Source organism: Grammomys surdaster, unplaced genomic scaffold (genome assembly GCF_004785775.1).
Source record: "Grammomys surdaster isolate TR1022 unplaced genomic scaffold, NIH_TR_1.0 357, whole genome shotgun sequence".
In the NCBI taxonomy this organism is placed as follows: domain Eukaryota; kingdom Metazoa; phylum Chordata; class Mammalia; order Rodentia; family Muridae; genus Grammomys; species Grammomys surdaster.
In genome coordinates, this window is record NW_021604776.1 from 867,305 (window position 1) to 894,252 (window position 26,948).

The window sequence follows — 26,948 nt, forward strand, 5'->3', positions numbered from 1 at the left end:
AGACTCCTGAGTGGAAACTTTTTGGAAAGTTTCTCCTTTTTTTTTTTCTCCTTTTCCATAGTACGCTGGTTCTCTGTACTGTACCGTACAGCTGAAAATGATGCTTCCAGCCAGGAGAAGGGAGCTTAGGTTCAGCTGTTCTTTATTTAATGGATCCGTGAATGTGAAAAGTGCAAGCATTGGGTTAGAGCCACACATCTAGTTGTTTCCTTGATACTAGCCACTGCTGTCTGTAACTTTAATTTTTTTCAAACCTATTTTTAATGATGGTTCTTAAATGTTTTAATCTCTTTTGTAGCCCACCACAGGTAGTGGGAAAGAAAGGATATAGGGAAGTGGATCTGCTTAGAAAGGCTCTTTGGAGCAACTCCTGTCTGTGTGGTCTGAAGTTCAGGTCACAGGTTAGCAGGCAGTGGCAGCTCCACCCACTTGCAAACACAGCACGGATACACCAGCAGTCCAGTTCAGTAGAGTCAAGTTAGCAACATTGGTGACACAACCTAGCAGAGAAAGCCAGGCCTTAGCCTCAGCTCAAATCAGCAAAAGAGACCAACAGAAACAACCGAAGTTCTCTGCTGTGCCTCTCTCAGGGAAGCGAACTAGAGGCCCACAAGTGTTGCAGAGCAAGCTCAGCCTCCCTCACTGTCCATTGAGGTCTTGTTTCACTCAGCACATGTCTCAGCTGACATCACTCTGCCAATCAGCCTGAGTCCAAGGACGCAGGAAGCTGCAACAAACTGCAGCACACCACCAGAAGTTTTTTTGGTGCATTTTCCTCTGTGGAGTCCTGACAACTATGCAGCATATTGCAGACCAATACTTAATTTATAAATACACTGGAAAGAGGCACATGGAAATTTACCCATTGTAAAATTTCTTGTGAATAATTGTGAATCTGGGCTTTTTTTGTTTTGTTTTGAAGACAGGGTTTCATTTGTGGATCAGGCTGGTTTTACACTCTCAGAGATCTGCCTGCCTATGCCTCCTGAGGGCTGCAATTAAAGGTGTGCGCCACCAAGCCTGGCTAATTGTGAACTTCTAGTTTCAGAATCTATTCATCTTTGCTTTCATTGTATGTATATATTTGTTACAGAAATATTTCATTGAGAAAAATAAGACTTCAGATAAGTAAAAGAAACTTATCCCAAATTTTCATTACTAGAGGACAGCCTCAGTGAACATTTTCTTCTGCCTTATTTTCCCCTAAGCATTCATATTGTATGAGTGTGAAGTCTTTTTTTTTGTTTTGTTTTGTTTTTGAGACAAGGATTATGTATTATATAGAGATTATTTATATCTCTGTATAGCCCTCGATGTCCTGTAACTCACTCTGTAGACCAGGCTGGCCTCCAATTCACAGAGGTCCACCTGCCTCTGCCTCCCGAGTGCTGGGATTGAAAGGTGACTACTACTGCTCAGCAATTTTTCTAAGTGTTTACAATACAGTTCTTGGCCACTTAATAGTGGCCAATCGTTTTATAATATAGTCATGGATCACTCAGTGACAGATACCTTAGAGAAATGCTTCATGAGGAAAATTTGTTTATGTGAACACTGTAGAGTATCCTCATACAAACGTAAGAGGACTACAACCTTACCAGGTGACATAATCTTTTGGGGACACTATTGTATACAGCCTGTCATTGAAATGTTATTGTGTAGCATGTAGCTGTCAGTACACACACACACACACACACACACACACACACACGCAAATTGTCTTGTTTGATTTTTAACACAGGGTTCCTGTGTAGTCCTGGCCATCCTGGAACTTACTCTGTAGACCAGGCTGGCCTCAAACTCAGATCCTCCTGCCTCTGCCTCCTGTGTGCTGGGATTAAAGGTGTGCCACCACCACCTAATATTTATTTACATTATTAATTCTACAGATAGGTCGTACTGTTTGACCCACTAATGTTGGATTTTATCCTGAGTTGTAGTTTTTAATACCTTTTTCATGTGTGTGAGTATATAATACATTGCATAGGTGTTTTTGTCTGAGAATAATATGAGTCGTGTTGTGGATGTGGAGATCAGATGACAGTCTTGGGTGCTGGTCTTTGCCTTCCATTTACAGGGTTCCAGGGATCCAAATTCAAGTCAGCAAGCTTACACAGCACATGCATTTATGCAGCAAGTCACCTTGCTGGCACAGACTGCTCTAAAAACAGCATTTGTTTTCTCTTTCTCTTACCACACCCCATTCACTGTGTATGATGTATGTGTGTAGGTGTGTGAAAAGCAGTTTTTAAAAACAGCTATTTACCTTGTCCAGTTGTTTCCCTAGCACTGATCCTAGAAGTGGAATTATCTTCTTTGGACTTCAGATATATTTGGTTAAATTGCCCTTAGAAAATGTTCCATTTAGCACCCACACGCAATCTTCACGGTTATTATTTGCCATTCTAATAAAGAATGTTTTACTTTGCTTTTGTGCTGGTAAATTGATTGGCACTGTGCTTGCTTTTTCATAGATTTTCCCACTAAGATCCTTTTCCTAGTTTTCCAACAGGATGTTCATCTTCACTAAGTATATGGGATTTTATTTCTTCTTTTACCCATAATGCGGGCTTCTGCAATTCTGCAGTTATGTTCTTTGTTTCTTTGTATTGTGTATTTCTGCCCTTGGTAATAAGCTGAGAACAGCCTCCTTTATCCCAAAGTTAAATGTTTAATTCAGCTGATTTTCTTTTATTATTTCTGTGATTTCACTCTTAAAATTTTTATCTTTTTAAAAAGAAATTTATTTTTGTGTATGGTTTATATGGCTTATGTGTACATGTGATTGTACATGTGTGCATTGATGTGTACATGTGTATGTATGTGTGTGGATTTTCATATGGAGATCAGAGGTTGATGTCAAGTGTTTTCTGGATCACTGTCACCTGTTTGTTTGTTTGTTTTTCAGACAGGCTCTCTCACTAAACAGGGAACTTATCTTTTGACTAGAGTGCTAGCCAGTAGTCCCCTGGGATCCACCTGTGTCTACTCTCCTGGCTCTGGGGTTACAGAGATGTGCTACCATACCTGGCTTCTATGTGCCCACAGATCCTTGTCACTTTACCACCCCTGTCCCCAAGCCGGCTCCTCAGGATTATTTTTACACTTCTCATTGTCTTGGAGCTTAAGCCTTGAAATTGGTATATATGATTTAAATTGTTAGCCCTCTGGCCCAAACAGTTCAATTATTTCCCTACTGATTTACATTCTTTTAGTCAAAAAAAAATTATAGAACCCCCAAAATGTCAGCATATTCCTAAAAAAGTATTCGAACTTTAAAAAAAAAAAACTTTACTAGAACCTTTTACTTTGTGTATCTCTGAAAGAATTTCAGTCAGAAGTTTCAAGCCAAAGCCTGGGCTAGGTTTTAGCATTTATGATTACTTCCTTTTACTATCTAGTTAGAGAAATGTTTCTACTTATAAAGAATACCAACAGGTAACTAGATAGAGGTGGGGGTTATATTTTTGGCCCATGAAATATAAACTTACTACATTGTGTTTTCTTCCCACACAGCTTTCTCCACGTTCTGATAAATATCAGAAACAGACACAATGATGTTGTCCCTACAATGGCGCAAGGCGTGATTGAGTACAAGGAAAAGTTTGGGTTTGATCCATTCATTAGCAGTAACATTCAATATTTTCTGGATCGATTTTATACCAACCGGATTTCTTTCCGCATGCTTATTAACCAGCACAGTAAGTTGGGTTGTTTGGGGTCCAGTTTTGAACAGGTAACCATATTAATTTTTCTGAAAAGTTTTCCTTTTTCTTCACTTTTAGTTTACTGACTTAGACTATAGAAACTTCATTTCTAGTTAATTTTTTTTAAAGTGAATCCTTCCTATTATAAAAATCTGTTTTAAAAAATATTATATTTTTTAAAAATATTACAATTTTTTTAAAAAATATTATAAATTTTTAAAAATATTATTATAAAAATATTCTTGACTCTAAGTTGTCCTTGGAAGGCATTTGTGATGCTTATATTACAGGCAGGACCACTGCCTGCCTTTCAAAGTCTCTGCTGTTACATTTCTATAGAGTCAAGAGACTGGCTTGAATGGTAGCCACATTAATTCCTCAATAATTTAATTTATATGGAACTATTTTTTCTTAATACAAAACATGCATTTTCTTTTTTAGTTTTGAAAATACCAATACTGGGAATATTGAATGAGCATGTTAGATATATAAGCAATTCCCTTTATACCACAGTGTTATGTAAAATTTGATTTTTAATTAGTCCATGATGCTACACTGAGCATTTTAGTATACTCTCCATGGTGATAGATGGGGGCGGGGGACATCTAAAATTCTTTCAACACAGCGAACTTGACTGATTTCCAGTACTGTCACCTTGTTTGATTTTTTAATTCTAAGAAAAAGCTTGTACATATTTGGAGTTATCCTTGCTGAATCAGAGAATGGACAGAACATTTTTAGTTCATTTGATTTATTTAGATAAACAAATGTTATGGAACTATTAATATGTATTTATAGCCAGGCAGTGGCAGCACATGTTTTAATATGCATACTTGAGAGGCAAGAGACAGGCAATCCTAGGTTTGAGGCAAGCCTGGTCTACAAAGTGAGTTTCTTCAAGATAGCCAAGTCTACACACAGAGAAATCCTGTCTTGAAAAAACAAAAAAGTATGTATTTATTTATATTTTTAGAAACATGTATGACAATTGATAGAAAAAAGGGGAATCTAAATACAAGCTAGCTAATTTACTGAGATAGTGGCAGTTTCCTAATATAAGCTTATTTATGTTCACATAGATACGCATATGTTTTGTTGTTGATTAAACTCGTGCACCTCTGTTTTTCCTATTTTAATAGGTTAGAACTTTATGTACAGGCATACACCTATATTTACCATTTTGTCATAATCTCAAGTCATTCTTCTTTTGTTTAGGTATTTATTCTCCTTTTGTGGAGTCTAAATTATTCCCAAATTTTGATTGGATTAATACAAAGTATACCTATAAAGATTTGACTTGCATTGCTTTTTTTCTTTTCAGCTTCTTTAGGCTTTTATTTGGGAATAAATATCGACAACTATTGTGTAGAGTAAAGTGGAATATTTTTCTAAAACTATTTGAACAAATACTGTTTGTGTACACAGAGTTGCAAAATGTCCTCCGTGATGGAGGCATTTGCAGTGCTGCCTGTGAGGGTTCTTCATGAATGGCCCATGCTGCATGTTGGAAATATTTAGTGACTGCAGTAAATGGCTGCGAGTGTTGAGCCTGCCAAGCATGGAAGTGTCTTGATCTAGTTATCAGCAGAGGAAGAAAGGATTGGGCCCCTGACATGAACTGCCGCTATAGGATCTACTACCTGTGACTGATGGGACTTAAAGTACATCCCTCCCCCCTTTGCCTAATGTATTTGCTCCCCCATCAGCTGTATTGCATTACTCTAAGTCATTGTGGATGCTGAAATGATTCTAAAAAGATCGTTTGGGCAGTTAGAAATTTATTTCTGTGCTTGGCCATATCAGCTTGCTGTATTTCAATCCCTTTCCTTCTCTTTTGTGTTCATTTAGCACTTCTGTTTGGTGGTGACACTAACCCTGCTCATCCGAAACATATAGGGAGTATCGATCCCACCTGTAATGTAGCTGATGTGGTGAAAGGTAAGGATGCCAAGCCAGTACCACTGACCATGGCAGAAATGGCATTGGGGTTTATTTGAGGCAGCTCAGCTGTGGGGTCATGTTGCTGTATAGTCTGTGATTCATCAGACCATGTTAGGCCTAAGCCAGTTAATCAAGTATGAAATATTTCTAGATCAGGGAAGAACGAATAATTTCCAATGCTCAAACACCAGTTTCTACTTCATTAGTCAGAGAGTTGTACTTGTATTTTTCTCTTCAACAGTAAACATTTCAGAAAGTTCTAGATTTGACTTGCCACCATTTTAAATTATTATCTTGTTATAAAATGAATCTGCATTTACATTTGCCAAATCTGTGTTTTTCTCTTACATACCTCTGGTGTTAGAAGCTATACAGCAAGTGGGCTTAGCTGGATGTACGGAAACTACAGCAGTATTCCCAGGGTAGAAGAGGTCAGGTACTCATAAATCCCTAGTACCCCAGGGACTTTGAATTTGAATAGCTGGTTCCCATTATTCATTTAAAATAAAGGCTGAATGCTATGTCAGGAAAGCTCCACTGCCTGTGACCCACCAGGTTCCAGTACTTCTCAGTTTTGTCTTTGTGCAGATTCATGTTCCCAGCCTGTCTCCTTCCCCAGATTGCATTTCCTGCTCTGCTTCTCATCTAGCTTTAAACACTCAGCTGGCAAGTTTGCATGATCATACTCTGTCCTGGTTTTCATCAGGACCTTGGTTGTTCTTCAGCAAACACTGCTAAGGACAGCTTGTGCAGTATATTTTCCAGGTGCTGACTGCGGCTCTGTTGGCCAGAAGACATTTCCTCACATTACTTCAGTTTTAAGGCAGCTAGGTCCAGCTGATAGATATGTGACTTTTCTCTTGAGCTGTAATTGATGTAAGGCTAGGGACTATGTCTTTTCTTGTTTGATAACTTTTATAGAACACTGGAATGTCTGAGGAAATAGAAGATATGTAAATATTCTGTGGCTTGATAATTTTAGACATTTCAAATTGTTAAATAAATTTTATTATTAAAAAATGTGATGTCTGGTCATGGCAGCACATGCCTTTAATCCCAGCACTCAGGAAGGCAGAGGCAGATGGATCTCTGTGAGTTTGAGATCAACCTGTTCCAGGATAGTCAAGGAACCCTGTCTGGAATAACCAAAGCAAACCAACAACAACAACAACAAAACACCAACACCACCACAACAATAAAACAAACAAACCAAAAGCAGGCTAGAGAGACTGCTCAGCTGTTAAGAGTATTTACTGTTCTTGCAGAGGACCCAGATTCTGTTCCCAGCACCCACATAGCAACCCACAACTGTCCAGTTTCAGTGCCCTTTTCTGACCTCCTCTTCTGACCACATGTATGTATGTGCAGGGACATCCATGCAGTCAAAACTCATACACATGAAGTAAAGTTTTAAAATATTTAAGAAATTGTGGGGGCCTGGAGTGATGGCTCAGTGGTTAAAAACATTCCATCTTCCAGAGGACTCAGGTTCAATTCTCAGCACCCACATGGTAGCTCACAACTGTAACTCCAATTCCAGGGAATCCAACATCCTTGCACAGACATACATGCAGACAAAACAGCAATGCACATGGCATAAGAGTAAATAAATTTTTAAAATAAAAATAATTTTAAATAAAAAAAATCACACACTGGAATTAACTAGTCTCCAAAGTCTGGTTTCTTAGCTGTGATGTTGATGTGGTGGTAACTTTTTAGTCATAGCTTTAGAGATAGAGCTTCAAGAGATATTTGTAAATGTCTGTACATGCTATAAAATAAGGGATTTGCTTTCTAAATCAGAGAGAAGATGGGGAATGAAGAAAGGACTGGGCCTCTGTGAAGAATAGTTGAGTCTTTGATGAGTACATGGTGGTTCATTATACCGCGGTTTATACTTTGGTATATGTTTGAAATTCTTCATGATAAAGTTTTGAGAAGCACTATAAAAAAGGTCTTTGACTAATTTTTAGGGAGGATATATCTGAGGACCGGTAGACTTTGATAAATATTAAGAGTCTTATGAAACTTAACAATCTGTACTGTACAGAGAGATTAAGCATTGCTACAGTGCATCAAATGCCTTGTGTCATTTAAGGAGAATGTCCCTGTGACTTGACTCTTAAAGCTGAAAGAACTTATGTTTTATGACTGTTACTGTTAACATTATTCTGTTATTTAGTATGTATTAACTACTGATATTGTTATGTGATCTCTAACCTATGCCATAAACTTCTGCATCATTCTAAGTGACAACTTTTATACCACAAGCTAACTGGAAGATTATTCAGAGTAGTGTAATGTAACACATTTGAAAGGAAATGAAAAGCCTGAAAATTTATGCCTAAGTCTCCCAGTCTCGCTCTGTCAACCATCTTTCTATGGTTGGGAAGCAATACCTGAGGAAATCAATCCATTTACAGGAGAAACTATTTATGTTGGTTCAGTTTCAAAACTTTCCAGTGCACTGTTGCTTGGGCCCATCACTGTGGGCGTGTGACAGTGTGTAATATCGTGGCAGTGAATGTATGCCACAGCAAAGCTGCTTGTTTTACGGTAGCTGGGAAACAAAAAGAGAAAAGGGCCAGAGTCCCAATATCTAGTCAAGATCAGTGACCTAACTTCCTCACTCTTCCCCAGCCCTCCTAGGTTCTGTTCAATAGTACCACAAGCGAGAGGCCATTTAATGTCCTTTGGGGGACGTTTAGGATTCGAAAATGTAAAATATCAGTTTTCTTTGTTTATGTACAGTTCCAGTCTTTCCTTTTTCCTCATCCTTCCAATACTCACAGCTTATTTTTGCTGTGCTGTGGATTGAACCATGGGGCCTTAGACATAGTGGGCAAGCACTTTAACCATTGAGCATTATTCTCGGCCTTCTTTTTACTTTTTATTTCAATACAGGGTTTGATTATGTCTACCAGGCTGGCCTTGAACTCATGCTACATGGACTACAGAACTTTCCTTCTGCCTTGGCTTTCTTAGTGGCTGGGATTATAGGTCTGTACCACCAGGCACAGCCCACTCAGAGCTTTATCTTTGCTCTTTTCAAAAAAATTCTTTTCTCACATCCTGACCTCAGTTTTCCCTCCCTCCCTCCCTTTACTCCTCCCAGTGATCCCTACTCCTTTCCTCTCCCCTATATCCTGTCCTCCTCTGTTTCCCTTTAGAAACGAGCAGGCCTCCCAGAGATATCAACAGAATATGGCATATCAAGTTACAATAAGACTAGGCACAAACCTTCATCAGGGCTGGATAAAGCAACCCACAAGGAGTCAGAGACAGCATCTACTCCCACTGTTAGGAGTCCCATTAAATGCCAAGCTGTACAATCACAGAGGAGCTAAGTCAGACCCATGCAAGCTCCGAGCCTCTATGAGCCCTGCTTAGGTGATTCTGTTGGACTTGTTCTCATGGTGTCCTCAACCTCTCTGGCTTTTACAATTCTTCTCCCTGCTCTTCCACAGGATCCTCCGAGCTCCACCTAGTGTTTGGCCATGGATCTCTGCATCTGCTCCCATCAGTAGCTTGATGGAGCCTTTCTAGGCATCGATCTATGAGTATAGCAGAATATCACTAGGAGTCATTTCATTGATTGTTTATTGGCGTTGTTTTGCCAGTCAGTTTTGGGTCTCTGAGCTATCTAGCCTTGGGTTCCTGCCCATCCAGGCTGTCTGTCCTCCCTTTAACTTTCTGCCTAGTATGTTGCAAATAAGTTTACTATACTCAATTGTTTGATTTGGGGAGAGGCATAACTAAAGGCTAGATTCTTGGTGAAGGTCTGTGTTGTGACTGTGACTCCCTGTACTCCTTTGTCATTCCACTTACACACAACACGCACACGCACACACATGCACACGCACACAGACACAGACACAGACATGCACACACACATATCCTACCACCATACTTAAAAGGTGAGGCAGGCAGACTAACACAGTCTCTGTTCCTCTGTGCATCTTTCAGTTAGTTTTCATCTTTCAGTAGTCTCTTTCCTTAAGTTAAAAGGTATTGGAGGGCAGTTTCAGAAGATCCAAAAGGGTAAACTGCTGCAAAGCCACGGCCACATAATGACCTTTCTGGCAATCTCCCTTTACATCAAGGTGCTTTACAAGTATCTACATTTATAGAACTTTGTTTTATAATACTGGAGATTGGACCCAGGGTCTCACATGCAGACACTCCACAAGTGAACTATATTCTGATCCTCTTTTCATTTTTTATTTTCAAACAAGATCTTATTAAGTTACCAGACTTGCTCTGCCCTCAACTCTATAGCCCAAGCAGTCTTTGAACTTGTCCTTCTGCATGATCCTCCAGGGTAGCTGGTATTAGAGGCCTGCACCACCAAAACAGTTTTTTGCTTCCTTAGCTATAAAGAGCTTGCATGGTTTAAACATAGTTAGTCCATCCCAAATGTGTATGTGCATTCACATCCTCGTGTGTGCACACGTGTTTTATAGCCTTCACAAGTTTTAGTGAACTAAAACTGATTCCATACTTAGACCCTTTGAGACAGACTACAGAAAATTTTTATGTAGGAGGGTAGGGATGCTATTTTTATTTTTGACTAGACAGTTGTATACATGCATAGAAGTAGGGGTCCACCCAGCATAATAGTAACTGAATCCACAGAGCTCTCTGTGTATGACTCCTCATGGCAAAGTCAGCACATTGATTTCTACCTTAATACATCTATAAATTACAGAGTCAGTAGTGAATGCTAGAATTAGTGTTGTAAGGCAACTCCTGTCATCCTTTGGCAGGGACCTTCTGTGCTGTCCCTTCTTCCTCCTTTCCTTGTAAGAAACCAGACAGTCAAATGGACAATCCCGATATGAGAGTATTTTAAAGATACCAACTTAAAGCTTTGTTTTGCTACAAAAGTTATCTTTTGCAGCCTTGCTAAATTTTCTGTTATTTCCGCCCCCCCAGGGATTAAATAATAAGATTACCAACATGTTAATTACAAATAAGGAGTCAGGAGCTAGAGGTGGTGATTTTCCAAATGGGGAACCAGGATCCACAGCCCCAGGGCCCAGGGGTCCTGCTACCCAGGCAGGGCAGCTCCAAAGTAAATAATGGAGTTGGGGACAGGGGTCAGGGTTGTTCTTGCTGCTGTGTCACAGAAATCTGCTTCTTTCTTGCTGCTAACATCTCATAGAAGGGGTCCACGCTTACAGCAGCCTGGATGGACTTGATCCACTCATCCTTCTCCTCCTGTGTGGGTGCTGAGATTCGGTACATCATGTGGTTCCCCTGTACTACTGGACCATCAGCCTCGGTTTTGCAGGCTTTGATGAGCTGCCCTTTATTGTTGGGAGTGTAAAGCTCAAAACAGCTCGGCTTCTGAGGATCATCCACCTCACAAATGCTCAGGTTCTCTAGCAAGATGATCCCTCGGGGCTCCTTGTCCATAGTGTACTCAAAGTAGTAGAGGCAGTTGTCTGTAAGGATGAACCAGCACTGCTTCCAATCTTTACCCGGCCCCCTCCCAGCTTTAGGAGCCAGCCCTCTCAGTTTGGGTTGAAGAAGGTATGGGTGAGATCATTCCCATCACCCTCAGGGATTTTGAAGGGCTTGTTTTGGATGCTGTCATAGAGGTACCTGAGTTGCTCCTCAGGCAGATCCCCACCCTCATTGATGCTCCAGGCTTGTCTTGTCTCTGACATTGGGATTGTGAAGGCTGGTGTTCAGCATGATCATGGCAAAGGACAACATGTAGCAGGTGTCTGTAGACTGGAAGACCCCAGGGTTGCATAAGCAGTGTCTCTGGGCAAACGCCTCCATCATTCGGTCAATTTTCTGAGCCTCTCCAGGGAGGCGGAAGCTCCATAGGAATTGCCGGAGGGCCTGTACCAGGTTGAGGTGGGTGAACTCCTGTAGATCCACAAAAGCATGGAGCACAGACAGGTTTAGCTCTTCCCTTTCCCCTAGGTAGTCCACAGTGGCTGTCTTGTCGAGCCCCTCACCCTTGTACAGGAAGCGGGCAATTTCCTCAGGTGTGTTCTGCAGAAGTTCATGCCTCACCAAGAATTGGATCCCCTTTTTGGGGTCCATGTTGAATTTCTTCCTGCTCATTGCCATCTTCAGGTTCCACTGCAAGGTCTTACTGCCCTCATTGGCCTCCAGGCCCTCCACCTCATTCATAGCTTCACTTAGCTCTTCCTGCAGGCACTGGCTCTCTACCAGCAGCTCCTGCTTACTACGACAGATGTTCTTTAGCTCCATGTGCTCCTCTGGAGTCAAGTCTGGGGGCTCGTAGACACTGTCCTCCATGGCGGCTAGGAAGGCCTGCAGGGAGTCTGGGGCAGTTCCACTGGCTGGGCCTGTATTCACGTCGGCCTGTAGACTCTAGTGAGCCCCGCTCAGGCAACGCCTCCTCAGCCCCGAAAAGACTCTCCCTTCATGGCCCAGCCGCCTGGCCAGTGGGCTTCTATGTCATTTTTATATGTTATTATTGCTTAGCATGATAGTATACAAATGGCCTCCTGAGTGCATGGTATTATTTCGGATTGGAAATAATATCCTATGCTCTCAATGTGGCCTCCTTAGATTGCAAGTAACAGACTCATTCTAGCTCCAGAAATGTTTGTTAAAATAACCGGGTAGGTCCTTTACTCAGGACATGAAACACTTTACAGTCAGTGCTATAGATACTGGAATTGGGAAACAAAAATACCAGGTTGTTTTCTTAGGTATCTTGAAACTGGAGTTGCCAAGTTATGGCCTCTCTACTTGCTTTTTTTTTTTTTTTTTTTGACTAAACCACTTAAGACAATGCCAAGCACTCTAGGCCTTCCTACATCACGATACTTCTCTGTGCCCATTTGACTTATGGTCATCCTGAATGTCCCATCTTGAGTTTCCAAAAAGTAGATTTTCTTGCTTCAGTTCATCTTGGATTTACCCATGACTACAAGTTTTAATAGTCTGGCCAAGGGTAGCCTGGGGATTCATTATGTTAGATGTTTTGTCTGTACTTCCCCAGCTGACTTCGTTTATGAGGTTTGAGAAAATTAGTGGGTTCCCCTTAGGATGGATTTGGGGTAGGAAAGCAAATAATATGTATTGTTTTATATTTCTTTGTAACTTAAGGGGTTTCTAAAAAGTAGCATATTGGTTCCAGAAATTTCTTTCTAAGGGAGCACATGGGTCAGTGTAGTCTATTGTAAACATTCACTATAGGTGGCCAGTATCAAAAAAGTGCAGCCAGTGAGGGTATACATAACACATCAGTCTCATCTTAGGATACTGACAAAGTAGGTTCCAGTTCAGGTGTGGCTCAGAGAGTGAGTGCATATGCAGTAGGAGGGCCAAATTTTGTTTATTTAGTTCTTTGTTTTCAAGAAAGGACCTCATGTAGCCCAGGCTGGCCTCAAATTTGGTATAGCCTAGGATAATCTTCAACTCCTGATCCCTTTTACTTCACTTTCTGAGTACTGATATTCCGGCTGTGTTCCACCACTCTCAGCTCTCAGTCTTCGGCTCATATGGGAGCATGCAGAACAAATTCATTTCAAATTTGTAAATTATTATTATTTTCCTTTATGTGTATGGGTATATTATATATTTCTGTATTCTCACATGAGTGCCTGGTGCCCACAGAGACCAGAAGAGGGTGTTAGATCTCCTGGAACTGAAGCTACAGATACTGATGTGAGGTGCTGGGATTCTAGAAGAGCACCAGTTAAGAAGTTAGATGGAGGGGTTGGGAATTTAGCTTAGTGGTAGACTGCTTGCCTAGCAAGCGCAAGGCCCTAGGTTCAGTTCTCAGCTCTGAAAAAAAAAGACAAAAAATAAGAAGTTGACTGGATGGTTTAGGTGTCTTTGGTATGGCAAGGTACTTTGAAAACACCTGCTTATGTTGTTTTGCTTACCTTTATTTTGTTACACGTGAAAATAATGGTTTGGTGTTGTTTTGTTAAAAAAAAAAAAGAAAGAAAAGAATCTTGAGGTTGGAGAGATGGCTCAGCAGTTTAGAGCACTGAGTGCTCTTCCATAGGCCCTGCTGGGTTCAACTCCTAGCACTAGCACCCACATGATAGCAAACAACCATTTGTAAAGCCAGTTTCAGGGGATCTGATGCCCTCTTCTGGCCTCTGTGGGCACTGCATGCACACAGTACACTAGACATACATGCAAAACACCCATTCACATAAAATAATAAACAAAAAATCAGAGCTGGAGCGACTACACAGTTTATACAGTTGCTTGCTATGCAAGTATGAAGACCCGAAGGTCATGTTCCCAAAGCCTACGTACATGCATTTGTCTTAAACAAGGTAGAAGGCAAGGACTGACCCTTGAGATTGTCCTCAAACTTTCCTGTATACTGAAGCATGTGTGTTTGCACTCACACACAGAAACATGCGCACACACACACACTTGGACTAATACACATAAAAGATAAATAAAAATGTCCTGTTATCACTTTGAAATCTTTTATGGCTATTTATGTGTACTTTATTCTGACAGGAATTTGAAACTTGAGTTTCTAAGATTTTTCTTTATTCTGTTATACTTAAAGTTATGGTCTCTGACATGTTTATTTAAAAATTCTTTAGTACTTCAAGTCTAGCTCTTTATACCTATAAATGAGTAATCTATTCTTTTGGATCACTTAGGAGAAGAATGAAAAATGTCAGCATTCCAATTCTAGCTTCATAGGCCTGTAAATGAGTGGGTTAAGCATAAAATCTGGGGGACTTCTATGATAGATTGGGAGTAGAGAAGTCTAATCAAATAACCTCCATGATCTGTTGGCATGTCCTATGTGATAAACTACTTCATGGCTAAAGATGGATCTTCTGAAAATACTCTATTACCGTTGCAACCGTTCTTAATGCAATGACTATCACTTAGGTTTACTGGCAATAATAATAAGTTCCCATGTTTTCTTTTCAACATTAGCCATGAATACTTACTGAAATATAGTACAGGTAAAAATAGTTTGGCAATAGCTTTTCAAAAAAAATGATTTCTAATTTTAAGATGCAAAATTTTTATTGGAGAACTTATTATAAGGTGAACTTACCAAAACTCTAGCTATAAAGGAAGTATCCAGACCAGTAGCTGTATTTTGGTTGTTGAGATTTTTGAAGTGGTTGTAATTTATGTTAAATTACTTTACTTTTAGGAAAAGAGTGTCCCATTTTAGCGCTGCCAAATACCTAGTAGCTCCATGATCATTTATGTCATGGGAGAGACAGTACAGAAATAGGTAACAGAGCCTTGAATTTTCAAGCAAGTGGTCATTAAATCTAGATTCTCTCCACCTGCTTCTGCCTGAGTGCCGAAATTAAAGGCATATGCCACCATAGCTGGCCTACTCGCTGGTTATTTTTTTAAGTCTGTTCCTAGACCTCAACACTCAGATACCACTTCGGGGTTTATTTCATAACCTGAACTCTTTTTACACTTGGTGTTTGGGATTGAACCAAGGGTTTTCTAGGCAAGAACACTACTTCAGAGCTACACACCCATCCCTTAGTCAGATGCTTATTATGTAATTTTACCCAGAGCATTTTAGTATCCTATTAGAATCTATGCATACTCATATAAATTTTTATTAGTAATACTCCTAACGTGTTGGTTGGCTGATGTGTGCGAGTCTACATTGCAGTATCTTGAGATTTTCAAGAATAATGAAATAATTCTTATTAAACATTGATAAACTACATAGTATAATGAAACTAAAAGTATTTTCTTTCATATATGGTGTTAGAAGCCATACTAAGTTTGAAATTGGCTGTCCTCCAGACACTGTCTATGCCTAGCATGTTTTCAGTGTTACTCTGCTCAGTAATGGCAAAGATAATGACATGGATAATTAGAACATTTAGTTTTTGTCACTATTTTATAGTAAAAGACATTCAGTATTTAAACATTATTATATATCTGGAGGAATTGTGGTGTATTGACTTTGTATATAGATAGTGAAGCATTATAAATTTCAGTATTTGGGGTCATGGTCAGCTTTTGTGCTATCACGTCACTAGGTGGAGATGTAGCATTGTTTGGTCGACTAGCCAAAGCAAAAAGACCTGGTTCCTGTTCTCGTTCTCTCTCTCTCTCTCTCTCTCTCTCTCTCTCTCTCTCTCTCTCACTCATAATCTCTCTCTCTCTGTGTCTCAAAACAGAAGTATTTTTATGTATAATTGATGAGGTTTATTATGTCCTAGGGAAAATTTGCAAATTTAGTGTAGTATAAAATTCTTCTTTCAGAGTAAAAATTCAACTTCACTTTGATGTCTGTTTTCACGTTTCTAATTTTTTAAAAGTTATTTTCCATTCTTACTGCTATATGCTTTTTGTTTTCTATGTTGGTTGTATCTTGTCTGAATTAGTCTGATGTCTCCATCTCTGGTGCTTAATTCTAAAAGTTTAACTAGATGTGATTTTTTTAATGTGTGGACAGATAATATTAGATGATTAGAATATGAAATTCTGACTTAGTAGCAACACAAGATAAATGAACTTAAGAGTCTAAACATACCCTGTTCTTACGTTTGTATTATTTTAAGGTGGTTACTGTCAAATTTTAACATCTAAATTCTCTGGAGCTTATTTCTCTCCCTTTCTGTCTTTCCTTCTGTCGCCTCTTGAATCTTAAGTGAGTACATTCCCTATGCACAGTGTTGATTCATCTCCATGAAGCTGATATGCAGCTGAGAACATTGCAAATGTGCCCGGGAAACATAATAAAGTAATTTGAAGTTGTGAAGGTGAAACTGAAAAGTCTTGTTCTAATAAACAGTCTGGCAGTTCTCAAGTGTTTACATGGAGTTACCTTATAGTTCAGTGCTTTCCTATTCCGGGTACATGAAAAACAAAAGTATGTTCATCCAAAAGCTTAAACATGATTATTCATAGCAGTATTAGTCATAATACACAAACAGTAGAAACAACTCAATCAATGTCTATCAGCTAGTAACTGGATGAAGAAAATGTGGTATATATTTAGAGTGGCCATTACTTAAAAATGTTTTTATTCTATGAAATTTAAATACATGAAATGACTACTGGTTCATGTTACAGTGTAGATGACCCTTGGAAACACTGTCTTAATTTCTTTTCCTATTGCTACAATGAAGTGCCCTAACAAAAGCAACTTAAGGCAGAAAGGGTTTATTTGGCTTTAAATTCCAGGTTACATTCCATCATGGCAGGGAATTCATAGTAGAAGGAGGTTGATAGAATTGGTCACATGACATCTGCAACCAATGCCCAAAGAATAGTGAAGTAATGCATGCATGCTAGTGTTTGGCTTGCTTTCGCCACTCTTAGTTTAGAATTCCCTTCCTAGGGAATGGTGATACTCGAATTGGGCAGGTCTTCCCACCTCAGTTAATATAATCTAACTAATCCTCCCAGATATGCCTATAGACTAGTGTCCCTCACTGAGACTCCTTTTCTGGGTGACTCTAGATTATGTCAGGTTGACAGAACAAACCATCACAAACACTGTGCTGAGGGAAAGAAACAAGTCATGAAAAGCCATGTATTACAGGATTCACTTTATTCGATATATCCAAAATGGTAATCAGATGAACTAGAAGGGTGGTCACCAAGGGCAGGGCAGAGAGGAATGGCTGCCAACAGTGTGGGACTTCTGCAGTGATAAAAATGTTCATTGTAATAAGGGGTGCACAACCTGCAGATAGTACTAAATACCACTGAATTGCATGTTTACTATAAATGGATGACCTGTATAAGAATTATATGTCAGTAAAGTTTTTAAAGTGAGTTACCAAAAGGCCTGTGATGTCAAGCCAAGGAATAGCAATTGGCCACCTAAAAAGGCACTAAACTAAGTTCTATATAACATAATAAAGTAAATGGGAGCCACTGATCCTGTCCTCAGATTGGTTTTCAGTGTTCTTTTCCTTTTTAAAAATGGGTTACAGTTCAAGAGAAAAGTTAATAAGTGTGTCATGGATCACTTTTACTTTCTTAGTTTATTCTCCACCTTTTAAACTTTCTACAATTATCTTCTAGCTATTTTTGTAATGGTCTTGATTTTCATACCTGATGTCTATTTTCCTCTGTTGAAAAGCAGACTCTTGCACCTTAAACTTTATATAAGCTTTAAAACTAACTAACTTAACAGACAGTTTAAAGACAATGAGTGGTTCAAATGTAAATTCTGCACCTCATGGAAAACCTGTTTACTAAATTTATTATTGGGGTTTCATTTGCTAGTATCTAGAAGATCATAACTGTTGGCAGTTTTTTAACTTTGATGTGTATGAATATTCTGCCTCCATGTATATGTGTATACCATGCACATGGCTGGTACATACAAGGCCATAGAGGGCATCAGATCTCCTGGAACTTGAGTTATGGGTGGCTATGAGCCACCATGTGGATGCTGGGAATTGAACCTGGACCCTCCGCAAGAGCAAAAATTGATCTAAACTGCTGAGTCATTTCTCTAGGTCTGGCAGTTGTCAATATTTTAAATTACAGAAAGTATTGTTTTGCTACAATTTAATCAGATTCTGTGGTATTTAGAAGTACAATTTGTGGTTTAAAAATTTCCATGAAAAATATCTTTTAGCTGTATTTATAAGTTAAACAGTTGTGTGCTCAGCATAAACCTAACTTTATTGTTACTAGTCTATGATTCTGATATGGCTGTGGTTGTTAAAACATAGAAAAGAGAAAAAAACATAGAAAAGAGAAAGAATATTTTAGTCATAGTAATGCATTGAAACCAAAACACTGTTTTAAAAGATGGTATTTGATTCATTTGAAGTACCTTTAGAGAAATTATTTATTTCTGTGTATATACCTACATGTTTATATCTGTCATTAATGCAACAATTAAATTTTTTTCCTAACAGATGCGTATGAAACAGCCAAGATGCTTTGTGAACAGTATTACCTGGTAGCTCCAGAGCTGGAAGTTGAAGAATTCAATGGTAAAAGACAAAGTGTTTTAGATAAGATCAGGCTGGGTCAGGGTGGTATAGCCATAGCAAGAAAAAGTATTTTAGTGTTAGGTACAAATGAGACTTAAATGCTAATGATATCCAAGCTGTCTTTCCAAGAGATCTTAAAATGGGGCTGCCTTGCCAACTTTGTGTCGTTTCAAAATGGTTCATATGCACTTAGTCAACAGGGAATGTAATAAGTCGCTTTTGAAAAGGAATGTGCAGTGTACCCTGTGCTCATTAGTAGCCTTTTCTACTCACGTTGAGGGTTAATCTTGTGTTGCCATCTTTCCTTTTATATGTGTTTTTTTTTTTTCTGCTTAGCCTCCAGTTTCTATTTTTCATTCTTGCAAGAGAGCTATCTGGAAGTAAAATTCCTTACGTCTGTATAGAATTCTGTTGACATTTATTAAGTGCTGCTTCAACTAATGGTGTTTTGGGCAATGACTGTACAAAATAGACTTTATTATTTCTTGAGTCTTGAGCATAAAAAACCCAGACCACTATTTTTCATTGACTTTTAAAAATGTACTATTAGGGAATATTCATATTCTGTTCATCTTATTTTAGAAAGCCAACAAGCCTCTATTAATCATCCACTATAGCCACTAGGCCCAGGATAAGGGAAGAATCATAGCCAAACACATTTTACATGGTTCTAAAAGGAAGAAAAGAAATGTCAACTGTAATATTCCCAAAGAAAAGTACACATAATTGAGCAAGGCTTTAGATGACTCCTAGAAAATGTTGTTTAAACTTAAAAGAAAACAAACTGTAAAGTGTTTTTCATTTCCTTGAAATTTGGACTGAAAAGGTTGAATTGAATTCTGAGGCTGTTTATATAACTAATGATGCTGTTTGCCTGCCACAAGATAAACTAAGCACTCAGCCTGCTTCTCAGACCCCATTACAACCACAATAAAAGAATCCCATAAAAATAGCAAAGGAAGCCAAGGAGGCTTATAAGTGGACCACTGTATTAGTCCCTTTAGGCTGCTAAACAAAACCATCAGAGACTGGGTAGATTAAATAAGACATTTGTTTCTCATGGGTCTAGAAGCTGAGAAGTACAGGATCATGGTGCTAACAGATTTGGTGTCTGGTGAGGGCCCATTTTCTGACGTACAGATGACTTCTTGGTGTGCCTTTACATGTAGTAAAGGGCCACGGAGCTCTCTGGGGTTGAGGTGTCTTTTATAAGGTGCTAATCCCATTCATAAGGTTCCACTCTGATGAACTAATGAACTCCAAAGGGCCCACCTCCAAGTGCCATCATTTTAGAAATTAAGTTTCGAGGTGTGACTTGAGAAGGACAGACACTGAGTCCATGGCAACCTATTAGTGCCAACTTGAATATAACCAGCTAGAAGTATGCTGAGTTATACACCAGGGCAGGACCGAACAGAAAGGAGTCTGCTGCTACAGATGAGGCAACCATTTTCCTAGTTATAAGGAGAAGGACTGTGGGAGCAGAGCTGAGTGGTACAAACAACAGAAAGGAAGCCAAAGAACTGTGATTAGTTTCCTGAAAGCTGATCGAAGGGAAGCCTGGAGAACTGACAGGGAGTAACTTTACACTGTCTGGGCTCTGCTACCAACAGTAACATGAGTGAGTGTGTGTTGTCCAAGAACAACTTACTGGATATGATATGTGAATAACATTATTCTAAAGTAAAACCTTCATTTTAGCATTTGAAGGTCTCTGGTTGTCATCTACCTTACTAAAGGCTTATTCAAAAGCCAGTGGAGTCTTGGTTCGATTTTTAAAACTCTAAGTCAGCCTTCTCCCTCTGGGCAATATCCAAAGGGAAAGGAACACTAGCTACCTCCTGCTGAGCACCTCTTTTCCACATACTGTTCTTAGTGCTTTGTGTGATGTTCTGTTCAGTTCCTTTGATGTTCCTTAGAAGATCCCCGGTTCAAGGAGAATACTCAAAAGTTTCATTGTAGTAGAAAGTTTCACGAACCTCATAGTCTAGTCTACACCATGTCCCATTTATTATAATGTAGCACATTATAATTACTTTTGTCTCTGTAATAAGGGTTGGTTTAGGCTCACAACTTGAAAGGTTTCAATCCATGTCTCTTGTTTCTATTGCTTTGGACTAGAGGCAAGGCAAACTATCATGACAGTAAGAGAATGTGGCAGATGAAGCTGCTCCCCTCACAGCAGCCAGGAAAGAACAAAGCCCAGGCCAGAGACAAAATACCTTCTAAAAGGGCATGCTCCAAGAACCTACTCCAACCAGGCCCTGCCTGATATTTTCTACCATTTCTCAATACTATGATTAAATTATGAATCTATCAGTGGATTAAGCCTTCTTGTTTCATTCATTTCCCTATCATCTGGCAGCTAGTCGATCCTTAACATGAGCGTTTCAGTGAATAGTTCAGATTCAAGCCACAGTGCTATTAAGTCCAAATTTACCACCCCTTTCATTTGGCTCTACCCTCACAAATGACTACTGGGATTGATGGCAGATCTATCCTCCTGATTTGAAAAATTCCAAGTGATATTTGTATTTGTATGTCCTGGTGTGATGCTCAGAATACCATGGCACAGGTGATACTCTTCCAGTTTTGCACAACAAAGTTTGAAAGAGCATGGCTGATTTACTCAGGGTCACAAAGCTGCAACGAAGGAAGTGAAGTTAGTCACCACAGTTTTGCTTGATTCTGAAGCTTTGCTCAGTTCTGTCATTCAGTGTGGGAATCTGTATTATTTGTCTTTTATGGGGATTTGTTTGATGTACTTGGAAAATAGAATAGAAGCATCATTTTTGACTTTCTCCTACTTTAGGTCCTTATTCATTGATGGTTTTGTCTCTGTTTTCAGCCAAAGCACCAAACAAACCTATTCAGGTAGTTTATGTGCCGTCACATCTGTTTCACATGCTATTTGAGTTGTTCAAGGTAAGTGGAATTTTAAAACATGGGAAGAAGTTTTCATTTTAAATGGCTTTGATTCTGGGCATAATGGATTCATTAGATTAGCATAAGAAAAAGATTTTGCATAACCATTTTAAAAAGTCTATTTCTGATATCCTGTGGGCTTTATAATCTGTACACTGTGAGATGAAAAATTGCTGTGTACAGTATAGTTTTGTGAATATTAGTACATATTGATCTCGAAACTTAATTATACTTTGGCGACTTCACATCAAATCCATACTGTTTTTCTTTCAGTTAGAGATGCTTTTTAGATTTTCAGACCTAGCAGAGGTTTTATTGGTGATTACCAGACCAAAATAAAAACATGCTTCTATATAGCTATGATTCTGGAGCATTAACTGTGCTAATGCATTGTCATTCCAGTCCTGAGAGATCCTGTAACCGTTTTATAATTTGAATCATTTCAGAAGACCTGATAGGGGCAGGGGAGGAAAATGTGGAGTCCGGGTATAAAAGGAAAGAAAACAAAACCTTTTTCAGATTCTCTATGGCCTAAGCTGTTGCTTTTGTTACCCAGTCGCCAGTGATACTTACAGTAGCAGTGTTATGAGTACAGGGTATTTGAGCTAACATTTCATCACTTTAATGTATAAAATGCTACATTGAACACCTAAAGAACCACTTGTTCTGGTTTCTTCCCAAGAACACAAATGCTACTGGTGTAACACTAGGATAGCCATGCAGTTGTGAGTCTTCTCTTTGTCAGCTGGAACTTTCCAGAATTTCTTTTTGGTGAATATTATCCTTTTTTCAGTCCAGTGATTAATTTTTATGAGAAGTATGAATCCCTTCAGTTTTTCTGCCTGCATATTAGAGGATAGTTGCTTTATACATGTAAGTGATAAATAACATTTAAAATGCACAAACCTGCTTCTGCAGCCACATTACATATGATAAAAAAGCATTCTTCTGGGTTGAGATGAATAATTTTAAAACCCTAAAGCCACCAGGCATGGTGGCACATGACTTTAATCCCACCAGGGGGCAGGTAAAGACAGGTGTATCTCTATGAATTCAAGGTCAGCCCAGTCTTCATAGTGAGACCCTGTCCCAACCACTCCCCTCCCCCACAAAAAATTTCTAAATCCACCCCCAAAGGAAAGAAAAGTATTTAATATGTGGAATGAGGCTACAGTTAGATACAAAATAGTACATCAGAAAAAAATGTCCTTGATAGGAATCCATGGTTAGCCAAGCTCAGTAGAGGAAAAAACCCACATAAATCTTATTAATAGTAGCTGTGCAGTGTAATTATCATATATAAGTAATCTTGTGCTTGTTTCTTTTCTGAAATTGTGGTTTTCAGGGCTAGGGGTGTAGCTCAATGGTAGAGGACATGCTTAGCATGTACGTGGCTCTAGGTTCCACCCCCAGCACCAAAAATAATCAGTACCTTTAATTTCATTGTACTTTGCAAGTCAGCAGCATGATTTTTCAGAAAGAACTTATTGTTTTAGAACTCAATGAGAGCAACAGTTGAACTACATGAAGATAAAAAAGAAGGCTACCCAGCTGTTAAAACTCTCGTTACTCTGGGTAAAGAGGACTTGTCCATTAAGGTAATCTTTTATTTGCATTTTTACTTTAATCAGTTGATTTAATAGTATGTGTCTAATAGCATGAGAAGGAAGGAAAGGAAACTGGCAGTTCTTGAGTGTGGTATTTGTAAGTAAAGTCATGTATTAGTGCTTCCTCAGCAATGAACTGACCACATATATAGTGGTGGTCCCAGAAGATGCTATTGTCTAGTGACATTGTAGTCATCTTGTTCTGTATAAGCACCTTCTATGATATTTGCCTATATCAGCCCATGATGACATTGCCTAATGGCATATTTCTAAGAGTATGGCCCTGTCATTTATAGAAACATGACTATATTGTACTGTATTTTTGGCTTATGTTACTTGACTGTATGTTCATGAGCAGGACCTCAGTCCCAAGCCTATCAAATTTTGCTGCATTACTCTGTCTCCTTTGTTTACACTGGCCCCAAAGGAACCACTTTTCAGTGGGAGTTCAAAGCCCTTACTCATTTTAGAGCCTTCCTAGCATGTACTTTATTTAATGAGCTCTCATCGCCTCCTTCTTAAGCACAGATTGATTCCTCTTTTATTTTTAACATGTTGTACACTGCAGATAAGTGACCTAGGTGGTGGAGTCCCACTTCGAAAAATAGACCGCCTTTTTAACTACATGTACTCAACTGCTCCTCGTCCCAGCCTGGAGCCTACAAGAGCTGCACCCTTGGTAAGCATGGCAAACTCCTGCAGAAGAAATGGTCTCTAATATAGGCGTAGGGAGCTCCCCATCTCCTCAGGTGGTTGTACTAGCCTTGCCTAAATGAGGATGTTTCCGGTGTAGTTGGGAGCAGAGGCACCTTTCTGCCTTAGCTATGTAGTCTGTGAGTTCTTTGGACTGAGAGTGCTTTCCTAATTTATCCAAGAAACACTCCAAGCTGAGTGTTTCACTCCCAAATACAGTGGGAAAAAGCTTTTCTCTGTGGTAAGACTGCTACTGGAGAGCCACTTACATTATGCATCACCCTCTGAGAGCTGGACATTACCCATGGGTGAGCAAAGGGACGATGTAAAATGTGTGGCTTCAACTTAGTAGGAGAGATTTTAGTGCTGCCCTCCCTTATAGGCCCAAGTCACCCACAGCTTTTGGGTCACCACTGTCAAATTTGTTTATATAATTAAAATATTTAATTATAAAAACATTGAATTTTCACATTGAATACTGTAAGCACAAAATATATAGGTGATGTATGTATTTTCAGAGGTCTCTCTGTAGCACTCTAGAAATAACCTTGAGCCTTATTTCAGGCAGTGAGAAAAGCCTCTGGTTACCATGGTAGCATTTATTCCTGGTAGGGCCACACTTTCTTCCCCTGCTGAGTGTTTCTAATTGACAAACAACAATTGAACCCTTTGTTATTAAACACAGCAATGTATCTATCAGTCTGCAAAATGGCTCAGGGTATAAATTAAGTTTCATTTTAAAGTCTTACCTGACTGATAAGCACATAAGATTATATTTTATTTGTATGAATAAAATCAAACACTTTACATTGTTATTTGAGGCAGAGTTTGTTAACTCAGCATGTGGAAAACTGAGGAAGTCATTTATACAGGATTGAAGAAAATTCATAAAAGATCAATTTGGAATAGTATTACCCTGGCCGGGGTCTGATTCAAATTTTGCATCATCCTCAGTTGTTTAAAAAGAATATGGATTGTCTATTCCATGTCTTTTTAAAAGAGCATCCTGAGGGTACCGCTTTATGCCATTTTTTTCTTTGTGAAACAGAGGACTCCAAGAGACTGGTATTTTTCCACCTTCCCGTGAGGGAGAAAGGGTCAAAGCAAATGAATGGTAGAGCAGTCTGTGAGCTTTCTGGTATACTATTATGGCTGCTTTGGAAGAAATGCTTCCATCCACATCGCTCCCACTTAATAAACTGTCCTCAACTTTAAAGTAGATACACAGCTGTGCAGTATTAGAAACAGTTTCCTTTGCAGATGGCTTAGAGTTTTATGAATCTGAGCCTTCCTTCGTATATTTTTAATTGAACAAATTTTAAACTTTTATATGTCAAAGTATTTTGTGTGCCTATATGTGTATATGTACACGATTGCATGGCTAGTACCAACGGAGATCAGAAAGGGGCGTTGGATCCTCTGGAACTGGAGTTATACATGGGTGCTGGGAACTGAACCTAGGTCTTCTGCAAGAGCAACAAGTACACACAACTGCTAAACCGTCTTTCTAGCCCTAATGACAGATTTAAACAATTTTAACTATTTGTGTGAGAAAAGGAGTGAGTTAGTGTGTGTGTGTGTGTGTGTGTGTGTGTGTGTGTGTGTGTGTGTGTGTGCAGTTTTCTGAAGTTGAATTCTGTCCCTTTACCTTTTTGTTGATCCAAGGATTGAACTCAGATTGTCAGGGTTGCCCAGCAAGTACTTTGACCCACTCCACTGTCTCACGAGCACAAAATCTATTCTGTGGTGGTGGTTTTGAGACAGAGTCTGATGTCATCCAGGTGGGCTGATAGCTGGCTGAAGCTACAGTGATCCTGAACTCTTGATCTTCCTGCTTGGAGAACATACCTGTGTGCCTCCTCAGTTTAGGAGGTGCTGGGGAATTGAACTGAGAACCTTTGGTGTGCTCAGCTGGCACTCTACCCACAAAGCTACATCCCCAGCACCTGAAATGATCTGAATATACCTATGTAGTTATATGTCCCCAGTTTACTTAGATAAGCTTATAGGTGGTACCTTTTTACATTAGAAATGTTACTTGTCTATGTCCCATTTATGATACTGGACATATGATGTCTGTGTGCACTGTAAGATGAGGAGCCATCCATCCAGCCTCTGCATCTATGCAGTAGAGCCAAACGTTACTTTTCCATGACGAAGTACACCCCGAAAGCCACTACTTTACACAGTAGGAAACATCTTAGAGCATGGCATAGCCTCATTTCCATATAGCCAAATTTCCTTTTGGGGAGTATCTACTGTGCCTGTTAACTCACGCTTTAGAAGGTCAGAAGACAACTCTGTGGGGTCAATTATCACTTCTATCTTTATGTGGAACCCAGATATTGACTTCAGGTTTGTCACCAAATTGAACCATCCTACCAAGTTTGACCGTGTGGTAGATATGCATAGACATGGCATTTACTATTATATCATGAAATTCTTATCAGCTCAGACGTGAACTTTCCATTTCATGGTGAGAAAAGTCTTAAAGAAGTTGATTAAGCTGCTCAGTCATACAAAACTGTAGATTTCAGAGTCAGAAGCCTATGTGACTATGGCCCTCTTTCCTTAAGGCCCTATTCTTGATCCAGACTTAATCCAAAGTGCTAAAGCTTACTAAATAGTATCTTTCCATGACCACCTGTGGCCAACCACAAAGTCACTGACTTTAGTATCATTGTTTTTATTCTTCTCTGTGAACTTTGATTTAAAAATATATATTGGCTTTCAGTTCGATGACATAGGAAAGTATTAATTTTTTTCTAAAAATACCCATTCACTCTATCAACATACTGTAGCTTTTCCAGATCCTTAGGAAGGACCTTTAAGAAATTTTGTCAGTGGTTTAGTCTTACTGGTAAATTTCAACTCTTGCCTGGCAGTGGTGCACACACCTTTAATCCCAGCACTCAGGAGGCAAAGGCAGGCAGATCTCTTTGAGTTCGAGGCCAGCCTGGTCTACAAAGTGATTTCCAGGACAGCCAGGGCTACACAGAGACCGTGTCTCACAAACATTTTCAACTCTTGTGCTATTAATTCTTACTTAGGACAAGAAGGAAATCTGATAATGAAACTTAAAAGTGAATGTGGTTTTGTGTTGTCATCAGATCAAATTCCACTTGATTGGGTATTTGCTTTTTAATACA

The 26,948-nt window shown here is 39.2% G+C and overlaps 1 protein-coding gene and 1 pseudogene across 1 annotated transcript in view; one reads left to right on the plus strand and one right to left on the minus strand.

Moving 5' to 3' along the window:
- The window catches only part of Pdk3 (pyruvate dehydrogenase kinase 3), a 71,029-nt gene that overhangs the window by 30,711 nt on the left and 13,370 nt on the right, over window positions 1-26,948 (plus strand). Inside the window, exons 4-9 of the mRNA XM_028779603.1 lie at window positions 3,517-3,701; window positions 5,556-5,645; window positions 18,497-18,574; window positions 21,423-21,499; window positions 22,996-23,097; window positions 23,675-23,785. Coding sequence (XP_028635436.1) covers window positions 3,517-3,701; window positions 5,556-5,645; window positions 18,497-18,574; window positions 21,423-21,499; window positions 22,996-23,097; window positions 23,675-23,785 — 643 coding nt within the window. The remainder of the gene's footprint in view (window positions 1-3,516; window positions 3,702-5,555; window positions 5,646-18,496; window positions 18,575-21,422; window positions 21,500-22,995; window positions 23,098-23,674; window positions 23,786-26,948) is intronic.
- On the minus strand, window positions 10,749-11,927 carry LOC114631312 (annotated as a pseudogene).